The sequence below is a fragment of the Hipposideros armiger genome, unplaced genomic scaffold (assembly GCF_001890085.2).
Source record: "Hipposideros armiger isolate ML-2016 unplaced genomic scaffold, ASM189008v1 scaffold_255, whole genome shotgun sequence".
Classification (NCBI taxonomy): Eukaryota; Metazoa; Chordata; class Mammalia; order Chiroptera; family Hipposideridae; genus Hipposideros; species Hipposideros armiger.
In genome coordinates, this window is record NW_017731605.1 from 1,947,475 (window position 1) to 1,964,000 (window position 16,526).

Consider the following 16,526-nt stretch of genomic DNA (forward strand, 5'->3'; position numbering starts at 1 on the left):
TCAGTTTCTGTTACTTGTTTGTTTCTGACAATGGGTCATACTTTGCTGTTCCTTTTCATGTCTCATAAGTTTTTACAGTCATGTGCTGCTTAACAGGGACACATTCTAATAAATTTGTCATTAGGTGAGTTTTTTTGTGCAAACATCATAGAGTGCACTTACATAAACCTAGATGGTAGAGCTTACTTCTGTAATTATACCTGCTTTACTTTTATAGGACTGGTAGTACAGTAGGTATGTTTACAGCAACATCACCACAAACACATGAGTAATTGTAGCGTAAGTCCTAATAGTTGACATTTCTTTTTGCATTGCAAGTGCTGGCTTAAGCTTTGATTGCCCAAGCATTCATTTCAAAGAGGCATCCACTTCAATGAAGCCTATCTGAAATAAACAAACACATCTACAGCCACACAGCTAGATAAAGAGCTAGTCCGTCTCCCCCTATTGAGGCTCCTCTGTAGCAAAGAATGATTTTGATAGCTGACGTTTTGGGCTACTTGTTTTTTTTTCTCTCCTCCCATGCTTTAAAAGCCTACCCTCTTATGTTTTAAATTCTAGAAACTCTAGACTCCTACCCTTGACCCCAATAAAAGCAGAACCCCTCTCTCTCTTTCCCTCCCACACACTTCCCTCTCCCCTTCCCTGACCTCCTTTCCCCCACCCCACCCCCAAATCCGTTCTCTCCCCTGGACCTGGCTGTGTACTCCCTGGCGTACATCCCATGCTCCAGGGCCTATAAGTAATAAACTTTTTTTTTTCTTTGAAGTTTCCTAATAGTTATTGCTGAAGGGCACCTTGCAATAGTAATAAGAAGCACAAGGGCCAATCCAGTTGTAATATTGGTTTAGAAAACGGAGATGTCTGGGGGAAGCTCACCTGGGCCCAGGTGCTGCCCCTAGGCATTTCTGGCAGATAGTATTACCATTGATGATAGACTGAATGTGGCACAGAACAGTGATACTTTGCACTTTGACCTTAGTACAACTAAGTCACAAGTAATAGGAATTTTTCAGCTCCATTATAATTTATGGGACCACCATCATATATGTGGCCCTTCATTGAGAGAAACATTATGTGGCTCATGACAGGCTTGAAAACTGGCCATTTTCTGTAATGTATTTTAGCAACTCTGAATTCTGACTTTTTCCCCTTCAAGTTATTATTTTTTTTATTTATTAACTTGTCTGGCTTTCCCCTTGAAATCTGGAATGTATCTGGCCTGCTGATCTATGTTTTTAAAAAAAATTGTTTCAATGTTTAATTAGCATGATTTTTGTTAAGGGCTATTTAAATCCCTGTAATATTCATATGTTGACATCCTGAACCCCCAGTGTGATGGTACTAGGAGATGAGGCCTTTGGGAGGTGATTAGATCATGGTGGTGAGCCTTCATGAATGGGATTAACTCCCTTATAAGAGACCCCAGAGAGCTCTCTTGCCCTTTCTGCCATGAGAGGACATAACAAGAAGATAGTCAGTCATCTTTGGTTCAGGAAGAGGGCTCTCATCAGACACTGAATCGGCTTGTGTCTTGATCTTGGACTTCCCAGCCTCCCAAACTGTGAGACATAAATGTTTGAGCCACCTGTCTATGGTGTTTTTGTTATAACACCCCAAATGGACCAAGATTCCTAGAGCTTGCCCCTGCATCTACATAGCTTGGTGGTCACGCAGTGTTTGGGTAGAGCTCATGCTGGAATACTCAATTCCGTTAGGCATCTACCCTCTGCCAGTGGATCTGTGTGTAGGTTGGAGAGTGCTGTCAGAATTTAGGCATCTCTCACTTCTGCCCCTTGCTGCTTTTACGTTCTGCAGGGCTCTCTCTTGTTTCCCCCGCACATGTGTGGCGTTACACAGTCAATCAGGAATGTGAGGGCAGCTTACCTAGTCCTCCTGTTCTCTCATTTCCAGGCTATTATGCCATTTGCCTTATGTGTGTGGGCATAATAGGGGCCCTCCAATATATCCTCATCTGAATCCCTGAAACCTGTGTGTATGTTAGGTTAACAAGGCAAGGGGAAATTAAAGTTGCAGATGGCATTGAGGTTGCTGATCAGCTGACCTTAAGATAGGAAAATTAACCTGGGTTATCCGGGTGGGTCCAGTATAATCACAAAGTTCCTTACAAGTGTCAGAGGGAGGCAGAAGAGTAGTCAGAGTGAGAGGATGATGTGCCTGTGAGAGGATGGTTGCAGAAATGCCACGTTTTGGCTTGACAAATGGGGAAAAGGTGCCCCAAGCCAAGGAATGTGGGCGGCCTCTAGAACCTGGGAAAAGCAAGGAAATGAATTCTCCGCGCCTCGGAAAGGAACGCAGCCCTGCTGATACCTTCATGCTAGCCCCGTGAGACCCAGTTCCGAAATACAGAATCATAAGGTAATTAATTTGTGTTGTGTTAAGCTGCCAAGTTTGTGCTAATTTGTTAACATCCGTAATAGAAAGCTAATACACTTTAATGGGAAAGGCAGTCTCATGCCCTCATACCTGTAGGTTTTTCCATTTGTTTCCTAGTGAATTTGCTACTTTTACTGACAATGCCTCTTGGCCTTTTGCTCCAAATCAAGTCATTTCCCTCTGGCAGCAAAACTACTGGTTTTCACTGCCAGCCCTGGCCTGGTCAGACTTTTGGGGGAGGATAGGAGAGGGTGGGAATAGCCTGTGACTACAAGGCTAAAGATGGCTGATGTTCTTCCCTGAAGTTCTAGTCCCTGTTGAGTATGCTTCTTAATTTGTTGTTTGTCTTTAGTGGATATCCAGCGTCATGAAATGATTGGTTTTGTCATTTTGCCTAGCTTTATAATTCATTTTTTAGGATGAAAATTCTCTAATCTTTTTATTCCACTATAGCCAAGAGTTGATTCACTCCTTTTTTTCTGATTTTCTTTTTGATTATTTGAATGACCTGGGAAATTAACTATGACATAGGATGAATTTCTGATTGTTGACCGTGGTCTAACATGACCCCTAAAGGTTATTTTTTTATAAACCCATAATTGGAAGATATACACTTATCATGAGTTAAAGAAGAATGAATTTATTGTATTTCACACTTTTCATTATTCTGATGACTAGTTTTAACTATTTTTATATAAATTATCATGAATCAACCCTGTAAGTATGTGTTAAGCATGTTTGAATTAGTACATTTTACAGCATTCTAGTCTATTTGTTCATAGTTTGATACTTGTGAACCAGATACAGAGTCTTATTAATACTGAGAATAAAGCACCTTTTATAGTGAAACAGGAAAAAAATTAAGGTACCGGGTTAATTGCAATGCTTGACTCGCTGAGGTTTCAAAAATGAGATGCCGGTAGTTTAGTAATTTGCCTGACCACGTTGACCAGCCCGAATTACTTGTTTCCTTCATAGCCTGCATTCCTCATTCTTGACTGTGTACCTAAGAAAGTTCATGGCCATCTGGTTCCACATGGCCTAAGCCCACCCGTTCTTGAAAGTGCAGTTCAAATGCTGTCTCCATAAATTCTTCCCTGGCTTCTTGCAGCTAGAAGGAAGCTGTGCTTTTCCAGATTTCCCAAGCACATTGCAGCACTTACATTCGTCTTCCTCCTTGTATTACAGTTATTGTTGTATATGTATTAACTCTGCTACTCGATTGCATTCACCTTGCTCTCGAGGAATGAACACATTTCATTTTTTGTGTCATCCACGAGTACAAGTCTTACTGCCCATCTCTGTAATTACCTAGATCAAATCAATTTCATTTATGTATGCTTGTTGCTTCACATGTTTGACTGTTTCTGCTATTTTCTTGAACTTGGAACACGACGAGACTGTGCCAAATTGGCCTTAGTTTGATTTGAACATTAGCATGTGTATTATCTGTTATATTAGAAAATAAAATTTAGTTGAAGTTAAATGGTTATGTCATATCAGAAACATTAAAAATTTATGTGCTCAATATCTAAATGATTGAATTTTGCAAAGAGTTTAATTTCTAATTGTACTCCTAAAAAGAATCAAATTACCTTATTCCATTGTAATCTTTTACCCTGAAGATAATTTAAATTATCTTATGATAGTAAGATTCTGTGATTTAATAAATAGAATAATGAGTTGAACAGGGATTTGGTTTATTAGAGAGCACTTTAAATTCCTGTCCTTTGGACTATATAAAACTACAGTTCCAAAATTTTGAAGGACCTTTGGGCTTTTCTTGGTACATTAGCGACCCCTAGTGTTCCTTAATAAAAAATAAAAAAGAGCAGATTTTTAAGATGTATTTAGCAGTTAGTTGTTCCTTACTTTATTTTTCAAATGCAGTTCGAATTCTGAAGTTTCTACATCTTTTGTAATCAGTTTAAAATAGGGATAAAACCAATATAGTAAATCATTGGGTTGTGGTACTGACCTTTGTTTTGATTTACTATTTTCTGGTAGAGCTAGGAATACATTTAGAACAAACGCTCCCTATCTTCTGTGTCTCAGAAATTGTGTATTTCTCATCTGGCATATAGATGATATATAACCCTGGGCTTTTTGTAAGTGTACCTATCTTGAATGCCTACTGTGTGTTAGGCACTGTCCAAACAACTTGACATGTGTTGTTTCATTTAATGGAAAAATAACAACCCTGAAATATAAGTATAAAAATTGCTATTTCTTGTAGGCTGGGCTTCCCAGGAAGCCGACTGAGAAGAGATGAGTATGCAACAGGTATATTGGAGTGCAGTGGGATCACAGCTGGAAAGCGTGGCAGGGAGGGGAGGGGACAGGAGTGGGCAGAGGCTGCAGTCAAGCTGTGATGTTCTCTTCTGGGCTGCATTAGCCGACCTGGGGAGCTCTGCAGAAGTGATGACCCTTCAAAGCTGTCCTGATTTGAGGTGTGAGGGCTTGACCTCTGGGATGGTTGGTCAGTGGATACAGGCTGCCCTGGGGAAGGGAGTGACCTTGCATGAGGCTGCTTGCTTCACCTGAGACAATATGTGATGTGGCTGACAGTTAAAGGCTGCTTCCTGGGCACTCAAAGAATCTGGGGTAACAAGTCCTTTACTCCTCAAGGGGGATCTGGGTGGTGCGTCCCAGCTTTAACCACAGACCACCCTTTATTCCACTCATAGTCATTTCTTTGTACATTTCTGGGACTAGTGCGCCAAGGGTTCCAGTGGGCCTTTCCTCCTGGGAGAAACTTAGAAGAGGAAGGTTGATGTGACAAACTATAGCCCCTGTTGCTGTGGTTGGTCTTGGGGTCCCACCTGAATCATCACCTCTCTCCTCTACTCTCCATTCTAGATTCCTCCTCCCCTTGGTTAGCAGTATGGTGTCTGTGGCTTACCTGGTGGTGTGAATCAGGCCCTCATCCCTGGAGGTCTGAGCCCCTGGTTACCATGTCCTTCTTAGGCAGGGGTTGTTACACTTGTCCATTTACTGTCAAAATAGGGTAAGGGCCTACCAAGAGAAACCTAAGTGTATTATCTGCATGCCAAACATACCCCTCCATGTCCCCAGTGTGATCAGTCCTACTTGTGATGTTCAAACTCAGTTACCTCTGCCGAGATGGGGACTCTCGTGCCCGCTGGTCCTTTGACACAGGAGCCCGGTGCTCAGGCAGCCTGTCCTGTCTCCTGCCATATGGATCAGAGCATTACCCTGAGGTGTGAAAAATGCTGCTCCAGGACCTGAAGAAGCCAGCCAGGCATTGTGCCTCTCTGTTTTGGGAAGTGCAAGATGGAATCATTTGTTCTTGGGAGGCAATATCTGGCATTTCCCAGACCACTGAGTCCCTAAAAATTTGCTCACATGGCATAGCCCCTGAATTCTTCCTAAGCTGTACCTCCCACCCTGTGGAGCATACGCGTCTTACCAGGGCTTTCAACCTTCTAGCCTCTTCTTGCTCATCTGGTTCTAGCAACATGATGCCATTGGTAAAGTGGACTATGTGATGTTCAAAGGATGCCCACATGGCTCAGAGTCAAAACTATACATGCTTACGGTTGTCCGTGTGAGTGCAAACTGTCTTTGATATTTTTTACCTAATAGGGATAGAAAAGAATCCGTTTGTCAGATCAGTGCCCTGTCCTTAGATAGTATTAACCTGCTCTAGCAGAGATACCACATTTGGCAGCGTGGGGCTACTGTTTGATTGTTTGTGGAAGTCCACAGTCATATGCCACATTCTATCTGCTTTTTGCAGTGGCAAACTAGTGAATTAAATAGAAACATGATAGGGACCATCACCTCTGCATTCTCAGGTTTTTAAGGGTGGCACTAATTTCTGCCATTCCTCCCCATATGCGATACTGGTTTTGATTTATCTTGGCCGTAGTGTGGGAGAGGGCAATTTTAAAGAGCTCTATTTGGCTCTTACAACTATAGACCAAGGAAGCCAAGTTTGCCATCCATATGCAAGATTTTATTGTGGACATATGTTTTCATTTCTGTTGGGTATATACTGAGGAGTGCAATTGCTTTGTCATATGGCATCTCTGTTTAGTATTTTGTGGCGCTGCCAAACTTTTCCAAAGCAGCTGCACCATTTTACATTCCCACTAGCATTGTATGAAGGTTCCGATTTCTCCACATCCTCACCAGCACTGGTTATTGTCAGCCTTCTTAATTAGGCCTCGTCAAGGCTGTGAAACAGTATCTGATTTGGTTTTTTTTTTAAAGATTTTTTTTGGGTAATTGGGTGATGGGAACAGCGCTGGGGAATTGGGGGAAGGGGAACAGACAAGTTGCTGTCCTTTTGTTCTTCAGTCTAGTTGTGGAGGACGTTGTTTCACTGGCCCAAGTTGGCACCATCATTGCGCTCTTCCCGGGCGAGGCAGATCAGTCACTGGCTTCTGTACGACCAATCACAGTGGCTGCTGGCTGCTCACACTGGCTGCTGGCTACACACGGTAGCCCATGGCAACCCACTGCAGCAGGGGCTGTAGCCTATGCCGTCGCCAGCGACTCACAGCAGTCCAGCTCCAGGTCGAGGTGTTGCTCAGCATCTTAGCTGTAGAGGGCAGTGTCACTGGCCCTCATATGTGGGATCCGAACTGGGGCCCTCCGGCCATCTCTTAACCAATGCTCCACTCGGCCGGCCCCAGATTTGGTTTTGATTTTCATTTCAGTAATGATTAATGATGTTGAGCATTTGTTAATTTGCTTATTGGCTATTCTTTGGAGAAATGTCTATTGAAGTCTTTTGCCCATTTATTAAATTTTTAAATTTTATTTTAAAGACTTAAAATTTTTAGAGCCATTTTAAGTTCACAACAAAATTGAGAGGAACACATAGAGATTGTCTGTACATGCCTTGTCCCAACACATGCACAGCCTCCCCCTTTATCAGCATCCCCTACTAGAGATTTGTTAGAATTGATTAACCTACATTGACAAGCACATCATAACCATCCAAAGCCCATAGTTTATCTTAGGGCTCACTCTTGTTTTATGTGCTTTGGGCTTAGACAAATGTATAATGATATGTGTCTATCATTATAGAATCATACAGAGTATTTTCATTGCCCTAAAAATGTTCAGTGCTCCACCCGTTCATCCCTCTTCGCACCTCAACCCCTAGCAACCACAAAACTATTATCTCCATAGTTTTGCATTTTCTAGAATATCACATGGGTGCCATCATATAGTATGTATGTAGCTTTTTAATATTCTTTGCCCATTTTTTAATTGAATTGTTTAAGTGGATTGTGCCATTACCACACAGTTTTAATTACTGTAGCTTTGAGGTAAGTTTTCAAATCAAATGCGAGATCTCGAACTTTGTCCTTCTGTTTTCAGTACTGTTTGTTTTGGTTATTCAGGGTTCCTTGAGATGCTTTATAAATTTTAGGATGGGATTATCTATTTCTGGAAAAAAAAATCATTGGGATTTGATAGGGATTGCATTGAATTTGTAGATTGCTTTGGGTAGTATTCACATCTTAACAATATTAAGTTTTCCCTTCTTGAAGAGTAGATATCTCTGTATTTATTTATGTTTTCATTAATTTCTTCCAGCTATGTTTTATAATTTTAGTGTACAACATATTTGCTTCCATGGTTTAATTTATTCCTAAGCATTTTATTCTTGATTCTATTGTAAATAGAGTTGTTTTTCTTAATTTCCTTTCCTGATTGTTCATTTTTATCTTTGCTCATTTTTAAATTGGGATATTTTGTCCTTTTGTTGAGTTATAGAAGTTCTTTATGTACTCTGGATACAATTCCCTTATCTATGATTTGGAAGTATTTTCTGTCATTCTGTGGATTGTTCTACTTTCTTTACTAATATGAACTCTTTACATAAAGTATGAAAACACGTCTCACAAAATGTTACCTTTAAAATGATAGGAAATGCTAAGATACATTTTATAAGATACAATTATTGAAATATTAGACTTCTTAACCATTTTTCTATTTTTAACATGTGATAGTACATTTTATAGAATAATATTCAGCCATTAAAAGTGTGTTTTTAGACCTTATGTAATACCCTGGAAAACATATGATATATAAGGTGAAAGGGCTATAACATAAACAACTATATCATATAAGTAAAATTAGGTTTAAAAAAAATCTCAAACTTATGCGTAGGAAAAACAATTAGAAAGAAATATACCAAAATGTTTATAGTAGTCATGTAATAACTAGGACAATGAGTATTTTGTTTTCTTTTTTCTGTGTTTTTTAGATTATATTTAAGCATTTTTTATTACAATTATTTTAAAAGAATGTAGGATATTTTATGGCCCAAAGGAAAAATGAAACTCATGGGAAAAACATAACAATTAATGACATGGGCTATCCCTTCATACACATATGTATCATTGCACCATCATTCTAGAAGTTAGAATCGCATTCTAGTTCATCCTGCCTTAGTGTAGAACTAAAGAGCATGTGTTACCACCACCCCTTCCCAGGGTGCTGCATATCCCAGTAAAATTAAACATCAAATCTCTAATATTCTACTGCAAATCTTGCTGCATTCTTCTCCATTTTTACTGTCTTGTTAAGTTGTATAACTGAATTGAACCAGTGCTACTGGACTTGTATACATTGCCAATTAGTGTGAAATTTCTAGACTGACTGTTAGCCGCTTAAACATGAGCTATGTATTGTAGTTTATTCTCCATTGTTGAATACTGACTTTAGATCGTTTGCTTCATTATAAGCCATTGCTTTGATAGTGGTGTATCCTATCACTTTAGAAAATAATGTTCTATTTCTTATTAACATCAAAATTAATCTTAAAAAACCTAAGTCTGTGGGGGGAGTTATTGTTTCAACAGGTTTTGGAGGAATAATATTAAATAAATGCATTATCTCACTGTAATTTAAATAATGGCTTTGTTAACTTATACATTTAGTTTGAGCATATGAGTCAATTTGGTAAAACAACCAGATAATTTATTTTAAAAATCAGTTAAAAATGTGTTAATTGTGGGTTGGCAATAGTTTAGGCAATCATCAATTATTATTACAATTAATTGAATTGTAGTATTTGGCTTACTGTAGTTACTTAGTATTCATTTACTGTAGACAAAACTGATACGATATAAAAATTCCTACTTAGTACTTTTTTCTGTTGTAGAAGCTCGGTAGCAATTAGTAATTTGTAAAAGGACTATAAAACAATGAAGGCTTAGCTTAATAATAGCTAAAATAATTTCTCTGTTTTTGTAGGAGTTGGTCATGCTTCTTGTAGAATATAATGCCGATACTACTGTTGTTAATGGGAGTGGACAGACAGCAAAAGAAGTCACTCATGACAAAGAAATCAGAAACATGCTTGAAGGTAAATATTATGGATCTTAACATAAATAGCATTTACTTTAATTATAGTCAAGGTCCAGAATATAAGTAGAAATGGCTTCTAAGATGCCAAAATAGAAGACACCGAGCTTAAGCTCTACAGATAATGTAATTTGGGACTCAGTGATTAGACACAAAATGATCTGTATAGAATTTCCTTACAGCTTTTAAATTGTTACAACATAATGGCAAATTTAAAAAAAATTTATCAAATCTCCAACACTAGGGGATTTCTCTAAAATAGTTTGAAACAAAAATATTTTGATGCTTAATTGAGAAGCCTTCATGCATTAGGATTATCCTCCGAAAGGCCAGGGCTTTGCTATAATTACTTTTTTGGTAGTATTTCTATGGTAGAGAAGAAAAACTTTTAAAATTACTACTTTATAAATAAAGACATTGAATTAAAGTGGCACTTTCACATATAGTCTGTGTTTCTTTGCAATTCAGAGAGGGGCAAGATAATTTTGTATTTGAAGGGGGTAATTTCTTAATCATTAGTATTTTTATCTATGTGAAAACCAAGATCTTGATTTTTATTGCTTTCCAGTTGGCCTTGTGAAGTGAAATCTTTCTTGTTCTCCAGTATAATGTGCTTGTCAGACATCTTTTTTACATCAGTGTCTTAACTCGCTCTTGCATTTTAAATGAACCCTCTCATTTTCAATGAACAAATCAACACATAGCATCTTCTGTAAGGCTCTGTATTATTATGTGATTTTGGGGGAGATCAAACATACTATATGTAATCCCTGCCCTTTAATAAATTGTGACCTAATTGGGAGGATGAGGTACTTTGATCTTGTTCTTTCATTTTAATTGTAACAAGATGAGAACCCAGAACTGAATTTCATTCTACCCCCTACCCCCAATCACCCCGTTAGATTAGGTTAGGTTAGTCTGACAAGTTGACATTTAATGTGGCCAGTTGTAAAGAGATGCTCTTACTACCCTCTCCCCACAACCTTCCATCCCCAACCCAAATTACACTAAGGACAAGGGCTTAATTGACTTTATTAGCACTATGATTTATCAACTAATGGTCCTAGCCAGGAAAATAGAAGTAGACACTTAATTGACTGATTCTGCTCTGATAAGATCACCTTAACCAGATACAATATCATTTGCAGATAGTGTGTTAAATGGGTCAGACCACAGGGAGTACATCCACAATCCACCAAGACTAGAAACCGTATTGTAGGGTAATGCACGTAAAAACAGGAAATGTTTCATCCCAGAAAGACTTCGGTAGACACACAAAATCATCTGAAGAGCTGTTTGGAGGAGGGAAAATCTTCCTAGTATCAGACCAGGACCAGTTGATGGTTGAGTTGATAGCATGCCAGGGAGTTTATCTTTGGGCCCAGTGTATTATAATGGGTTGCCTTGAAAGGTTTAGTGAGTTTCCCATGATTAGAGGTATTTGGGAGAGGATAGATTATTACTTGTCATGTACTAGAGAGGAATACCTTCTTCTATGTATCATTTGCTTTTTATTTTGAGAAAATTTCCAGCTTATGGGAAAGTTTCAAGAATGGTACAATGAACACTTGTATGTCCTTCACTTAACTTCACCAATCATTAGTATTTTACTACGTCTGGCTTATTCTTTTATATATTATTTAATGTCATTTTTTACCTTTTTTTTGGGCTGAACTATTTGGGAGTAATTTGCAGACATAGTGATATTTTTGCCCTAACCTAAATACTTAAGTATGTGTCTCTGAAGAACAAGAATATTTTCTTACATAATCATAATGATCAATTTCAGGAAATTTAACATTAATATAATAACATTATATAATATACAGTTTATATTCAAATTTTGCCAATTGTCCAAATAATGTCTTACTTGTTGCATTTTCCCCCTAAAACCAGGATCCAATCCAGAATCCCACATGGCATTTAATTGTCATATCTCTTTAGTCTTTTATCTGGAATAATTCCTTAGCATTTGCCTTTCATGATTTTGACCTTTTTGAAGAGGAAGGCAATTGTAGAATTGTTTATAGAATGTCTCTTGATTTGAGTTTTTCTCTTTTCATATAATTAGATTCAGGATATGCATTCTTGGCATGAATGTTGTAGGTGAGGTTGTGTCCTTTATGAGTGTATCACATAGGAGATACATGATGTCGTTTTGTACCATTACTGGTACTGTTAACTCTGACCCCTTGGTGGTCCACTGCACAGGTACCTTCCCCACTTTGTAATTAATAATCTGTGGGGAGAAAAGTTGAGACCATGTAAATATCCTGTTTACCAATAAACTCTTAGTGACTTTAGCATTCATGGATAATTTTTGCCTGAATCACTTATTACTATAGAGATTGCAAAATGCTGATTTTCTGTTGTCAGTGAAATACATTTCCCTGGTTCTTGCCTGAATCTCAAGTGCACTACTATTTAACCTACTCTGTGCATGTATATAAGTGTCTTGTCAAGATGGAGTTAGATTCATGATCTCTGTGATCCCTACTAACGATAGATTATGACTGAAAAGAAAGATAAAGAGTTATAGTCATATTAAATTTAACATTTATAGGACAAATGATTTTTTTGATTGGAGTATTTGCTTTAAAAAAACATTTATGGAGGTGTGAAATATATGGGTAGAAGTGAACAGCTTTAATGTACAGCTCACTGATTTCACAAATGGAACACATCCATGTAAACAGTGCCCACATCAAGGCACAGAACATTACCAGCACTCTAGAAGCCTCACCTTCCCAAACTTGAATATTTTATTTTCACTGGCTGGATCAATAGTCTTTTTTTCAGTGTCCTGAATGAACACAGGATGGAAACACATGAAGGGCTTTCAACTCCAAGTCTCTCTTTTCCTTCATTTATGAGACTAGACAACGCAGAAAGAAACTTAGTGTTCCCTTTACCTCCCTTCCCTAAAGTCTAGAACTAACATTATTATTCAATAAATATTTATTGGCCAAATATGCATTGTGCCAGACACTGTCATAAATGTCTTGGATCCTCAGGAGAGTAGCAACAGGTACCTGACTTCACGAATGACTGAGGGGATGAATGACTCTCTGAATAATACACGTAGTTGTAGAGGTATGTACAAAAGGGCTAGGGATGTGACTGTTCTCATGCAGCTCACAGTCCAGTAGCCATAGAGCCAGTGAGAGGAAAAATTGAAGAGTGTGAATCTCAGCAAAAGAGAAGGCGTAGAGAGTCTGTGTAGAGACTTGGCCACCCTCCTCTGCGGTAGAGAGGTAGTTCGGGTGTGGTGATAAAAACGTGAGCGTAGAAGATGATGGTATGTAGTATTGTTCGTCATTTCTTAAGACAAAGCTAAACTAGTTCCAGCTATTCCTGTATTTAAGAGATGTGTTCCCTGTAATTGAAATGCGGTGGCATGTCTAGTGTCTCAAGCAACACTTAACGCAAAGTAATTCCTAACTATTAACAAATGTTCATTATGTCTCAGGAAGACCTGAGAAACCTTTTATAGTTTTTACTTTGCAGTGTTTGCACAGGACGTTGTACACGTATTTTAAGTGGGATTACTAAGCCTTTCTACGAAATCGCTTCTTTTCTGTAAGCTAACACAATTCAAATCTAGTAGAAATGAGACCTTATTACATATCCCAGTCTCTCAAATCAGATTGCCAGTTGCTCTCATTCCCTGCAGGTAGGATTTGGGAAGCAGCGTAGAGTAGTGATAAGACCATGGACTCTGGAACCAGCCGGCCCAAGTTCAAATCCCATCTCTTCTACTTCTTGACTGTGTGACCTTGGTTAAGTTCCTTAACCTCTTGTTGCCTCAGTTTCTTCACTTATAAAATCAGGATAATACAATAGTAACACTTAACTTCATAGAGTAGTTATGAGGATTTCATGAGCTAATACTTTTAAAGTGCTTTGCATAGTATTTGGCACATCGTGTTATAGTATTTTTTAAGAAATAAATTTACATTCTTACCTGGACGTGTACGAAGGTGGGACAATTAAGTTTGCAAACTTTGCACCATGCGCTTACATGGTGGAAAGCTCATGAACTTAATTGTCTGACTTTTCGTACATAAGTCTAAATACATTTATGTGGTTTGTATATCTTCCTACCAACGCTATTTTCTTTTGATTACTTTTAACATTCTAAGGTTCTGGAAGGTATGAACCCCTCTCCCTACTTATCTGCCTTTCCAAGGCCGATATGTATTAGTATTTCAGCAAAAAAAAGTAATTCATAATTATTTGTGATGGGTATTGTAGTGAGTAATATACTTAACGACCTCTGAGTTGAAAGGATTAATTCATTCAAACCTGAAAGAAGTTGAAATCTGTAATTTTAAATGTGAGGCAATGAGAATAACAATAATTTAACTGAATTTGAATTATAATTTAAAAAACTGACTTTTCTCACCGTGAGCATTTGATTCTTTATGCATGTTTGTAATGAATTTGCTAATAGGATCCTGACTAGAAGTAGAGTAATATATATGTATTTTCTTTTTGCAGCTGTAGAAAGGACTCAACAAAGAAAGCTTGAAGAATTACTTTTAGCAGCAGCAAGAGAAGGCAAAACAGCAGAACTCATAGCTCTGGTAAAAAAAAAAAAAGCATTATTTCTTTACACTTCAGGAAAATTTTTACATAATGTTAACTATAATTTAGTAGAATTGTGGGACAGAAATATTCAAGATCATAATGGTAGAAGGTCTTTGCATAACTAAAAACACTTAACGTGGTGAGAGTTTACACAGGCTACGTTTTAAATGATAGTGTTTTTCTCTGCATCTCTACATTTCTGATTTACATCCCCATCTCCTACTGTAAGCCTGATGAATTAAGAATTCGATTTTTCAAGGCACGTACTTAGTGTAAGGACAATTTAAAATTGAAGCATATTGTGTAGGATCCTATAAAGGAGTAAGGCTCTCTAATTTTGATGTGCAATAATTTCTGAAAGGTATGCTATACTTCTAAAAAGTAACATACAAAGAAGGGACAATATTTTGGAATATTTGTATCATGTTAGAACAGACTGAAAGCTTTACTCCATTTATTTTTTTCTTAGGAGGCCTACTTTCCGGTTTCCATTTCCTGCATGGTCTCATTAAACATGAAACTCTAAATTCAAGGCTGAAGCATTGCCATTTGCTTTAAAGTTCTCTCAGCTCATTTGAAAGGCCTCTTTGGTTTCCAAATATAGTGCCTAAAACATTTTTTATCTTTGTGACACGGAGACTGTATAAAGAAGTTTTTAAAGCCATGAGTTGGAAACAACAAATTCAGTTGAACTTCGACATTTACACATTTTTAACATTTATGGCTTTAACTCTTCTGAGAGACTGTCTCTGGTAGATTGATTTGTAATTTTGCTGTCACAAGTATGACTTGCAAGCCTGGCAGGGAAAAGTAATCTTAGTGAAATCTTAATATGGGTGGAGCAGGCGGGGTGGCACTCATGTAGTGGCACTGGTGGAGTGTGTGATGTCTGTGGTCAAGGGAGTGTGGAACCTGAGATTTCATGGCACCTTGAGAACAAGCATGGGACATGACATAAATTGGCTGGTTTAGTGAGCAAGAAGCCACTGACAGTCCAGATGCCAAGGGGCCCAGTTGTGTGTCAGGCTCCATAGTATGAGGGCTCACCTGAACATTTAGTTATACCTTCATGTGTTTTATGGGAGAAAGTCCAACTTTGATATATAATTCTGCATTGCATTTCTTCAATTGTTAGCTCAACAGGCCAAATCCTCCTGATATTAACTGTTCGGATCAGTTAGGAAATACACCCTTGCATTGTGCAGCTTACCGGGCTCATAAGCAATGTGCCTTAAAGCTTCTAAAAAGTGGAGCAGACCCTAACCTGAAGAACAAAAATGGTAAGCATATTGGTGAACGCCACTGTTGGTCATTTTGAAGCTATAAAAAGAAGTCAATGCCATGTAAAATTAGGTGTTTTCTTTCAGCATCCAGCCTTTGTACAGTTACTACTTAATTTTGAAGTCAAGGCATTCACACAAAAGAAAAAATAAACTTATTAATTCACTTGCCAGTTATGACTTTAATGTTTAATAATGCCTACTCCATAGGAGGCACTAATGATGACTAAGATTTCCATCCTCAAGGGAATGATAAGTACAGTTGATTCTCATTATTTGTACTACTTATGTTCTATAAAGTTGTTGTGAATACTGAATTAGTGAATACTGAACCATTGTTCCTAGGGGAAGTACAGAGTTAGGTTTCTGCAAGCCTCTGGTCACAATATTTTTGTCTACTGATCAATATATAACCTTGTTTTATGTGTGTTTCTGTTTAAACACACCTTATTTAATGTATATTACAGATTCATTAACACTGAGATTCTTGCCAACAGCACTGTAACTCGTGTCTGAACAAAGCTTATCTAACACACATAGGAGGTGTGATCAAACAATACGGTGACTATTTAAATTAAAAAAATTTATTACAATAAAAGACCCATTGCCATTAATCCCCCCCAAAACACTCCCCCTCACTTGGAACACACTTATTCCAGCACTCTTGCCACTTCCTGAAGCAGTTCTGGAAGTCCTTTTTCATGAGTGTCTTCAGTTGCACTGTCATGGCTGATTCAATGTCCTGAATCATTCTGACTTTGGGGAAGAGCCAGAAGTTGCATGGTGCCAGATATGATGAATAAGGTGGATGAGGACGTGCTGTACTAATGTTTTTGTTTGTTTGTTTTTATTTTTTATTTATTTATTTTTTTTAAAGATTTTTTTATTGGGGAATTGGGGGGATGGGAA

General features: G+C 37.9%; 1 protein-coding gene across 3 annotated transcripts in view; it reads left to right on the forward strand.

The window, feature by feature from the left end:
• Positions 1-16,526, forward strand: part of OSBPL1A (oxysterol binding protein like 1A) — a 222,336-nt gene that overhangs the window by 47,583 nt on the left and 158,227 nt on the right. For all 3 annotated transcript variants that reach the window (XM_019656152.1, XM_019656153.1, XM_019656154.1), the window contains 3 exons: positions 9,637-9,748; positions 14,248-14,333; positions 15,473-15,617. In XM_019656152.1, coding sequence (XP_019511697.1) covers positions 9,637-9,748; positions 14,248-14,333; positions 15,473-15,617 — 343 coding nt within the window. The remainder of the gene's footprint in view (positions 1-9,636; positions 9,749-14,247; positions 14,334-15,472; positions 15,618-16,526) is intronic.